The sequence below is a fragment of the Trichechus manatus genome, unplaced genomic scaffold (assembly GCF_000243295.1).
Source record: "Trichechus manatus latirostris isolate Lorelei unplaced genomic scaffold, TriManLat1.0 scaffold00118, whole genome shotgun sequence".
Lineage (NCBI taxonomy): Eukaryota > Metazoa > Chordata > Mammalia > Sirenia > Trichechidae > Trichechus > Trichechus manatus.
Genome location: NW_004444054.1, coordinates 3,960,393 through 3,962,554, shown reverse-complemented (window position 1 = coordinate 3,962,554; position 2,162 = coordinate 3,960,393). Strand labels below are relative to the sequence as shown.

Sequence of the window (2,162 nt, the reverse complement as noted above, 5' to 3'; positions counted from 1 at the left end):
AGCAATGAAAATCTCGAGTGAGTGAGACTTATGACCCTGATTTGGTTTTACTTTGCTGGTGCTAGCTGAACGTGAGAAGGAACATAAGAGATGGTGTATTTTTGGATACAGGTTGTTCGTTGCCCATGACCCTTTGGATCAGGAAGTGCAGAGGACGGATTTAAATTCATCTCAGAGGTAATGTGAATCTCAGACTCTCTTTACTGCACTCTTGGTCAGTGAATCTGGTCAAGGGCATCTCCATTCCCATCAATTACTCCTTATAACTTGGGATGGAGAAACCTGTTTGCAGATTCAAGTCAGGAGTCTGTGCCTGGGGCCAGCTGGGCTTCCAGAAAGCTGGCTGAACTCCTATTCTGAGCAGCCCCAATGGGCCTAGGAAGGGGCCTCAGGCCCCTCAGGTTTCCAGGTTTGGGAACGGTAACACCAACGACCTCGTAATGTTCTGGGACTGGTCCTACCTACAGGAAGACAAGTACTTCTAGCAAAACAAAACAAGACAAAACAAAAACACCCAAATCTTCTGAAGGAAATATGAACAGTCTGGCAATTTTTTTTTTTTTTTTTTGGTGGTAAGTAATACAGCTTAGAACAAAATTATTTAGTTACATCTAACAAAACATACTGAAAAGTAACACATTAAAAACTTTATTGTATCACAGGTCTAAATTTGCATCAATTTGATACACTTCTGCTCGTTTTGCAGAACATAATGGTTGTACAATTTCCTGAAATCTTGATAAGCAACGTGCTCTAGCTTTCAATGCTCATTTCAGCCCATTTCCTGCCTCCCTGCCTTTCTCTTCCTGACTGGCATACTCTGTAGCCCACCCTACCTAACGCCTTGATCCCAAGCAATGCCCCACGTCCCCTGAAGAGCCTGCTTCTAGAGGGGCCGGTGTGAGCGGTGAGGGACAGGCAGTTTAGCCCTGCACCTGGGCAGAAAGGTGAAAACTCGGGGTCAGACCACTCTGGGCCAGCCACTGATGCTCTGGTTCACCCTCATGTTACTCCAGGAAGCCCACTCTTCTCTTTGTCCCAGTTTCACTCCCTAAGTGGAATGGCTAACTCTGGATATTCTAAGCAAAATTAACCTCAGTTAAGTTTCATGGAGTCTTCCAGAACCTCAAATTGGTACTTCATTATTATTATTTTTTAAATGGAAGTAAGGAGGTGCAGGGGAAAATTCCCTGGACTGGAGTGGGCTGGAACAATGTAGACAGAGTGAGATTCAGTTCCTGCTTCTTCCTCGTCACCTAGGCCTGGTGACGTCACCGTGTGCCGCAGATATGCACTGCTGAGCTCTTATGAAGTGAGTACACTACTAGGGTTTAAAAAACTTTCTGAGAAAAAAATAGCAATTTAAAAAGTCCATACCGAGTAATTTGTCATGTTCTTTCTGAAACAACATTATCCTTTTCCCTTTTAAGATTACTATGATCAAATATTAGGTAGGATAATGCATCATAGCAAAAACAGTACCATTACAACAGCAGTCACTTCTCACCTGGAGTGCTATTTAACTGCTTGCAGAAATCTGCAGCTTTAATGCATTAATTTAAACGCATTAGGAGATGGGTGATGACTCTCCAACCTAAGGAAACCACCCAATAGAAAAATAAAGACAGAAAATCCATGCTGATTTAATGGCAAACTTATTTTTGATACTATGACGGAGACAATCTCGGAGTTATGGGCAGGGAAGCAGCGGGGGCCACCTTCACCCATGACAACATCACTGCTAGCGAGCGTGTGGTCCTCCCGGGCCAATGTGCAGCGCACGGCGGGTCCCTGTGGCGGGGCCTCAGGACCATCAGTGCTGCAGCAGGAAGTTGGTAGCCACATTAAGGTCGTTATTTGATGCTTTCAGGGCTTCCAAAGCATCGCCTCTGGAAAACCCCATCTCCATGAGCCGGGCAACCTGGAAACGGGAACGAAACCAACAACGTGATGATGCTGGAAACACTGCTTCTAACCTGCCAGCCCCAGAAATATCTTCACAGGCAGCTCTAGGGCTCATGTGTGAAAGGTCAGACAGGTCAACTGTGGGAAAGGCCAAAACCTATTTAAAAAAATAAACAAATTTTCATTTCAGCGTGAAACTTGTTGTTCAGAAGATTATACAGCAAACACCATTTTTAAGTGCTTACTATACATAGCCT

At 44.5% G+C, this 2,162-nt stretch overlaps 1 protein-coding gene across 2 annotated transcripts in view; it reads right to left on the bottom strand.

Moving 5' to 3' along the window:
• Window positions 1–548: 548 nt before the first annotated feature.
• UBAC2 (UBA domain containing 2) overlaps window positions 549–2,162 on the bottom strand; it is a 239,994-nt gene continuing 238,380 nt past the window's right edge. For both annotated transcript variants that reach the window (XM_004384158.2, XM_023738519.1), the window contains one exon: window positions 549–1,921. In XM_004384158.2, coding sequence (XP_004384215.1) covers window positions 1,814–1,921 — 108 coding nt within the window. In that variant the 3' untranslated portion in view covers window positions 549–1,813. The remainder of the gene's footprint in view (window positions 1,922–2,162) is intronic.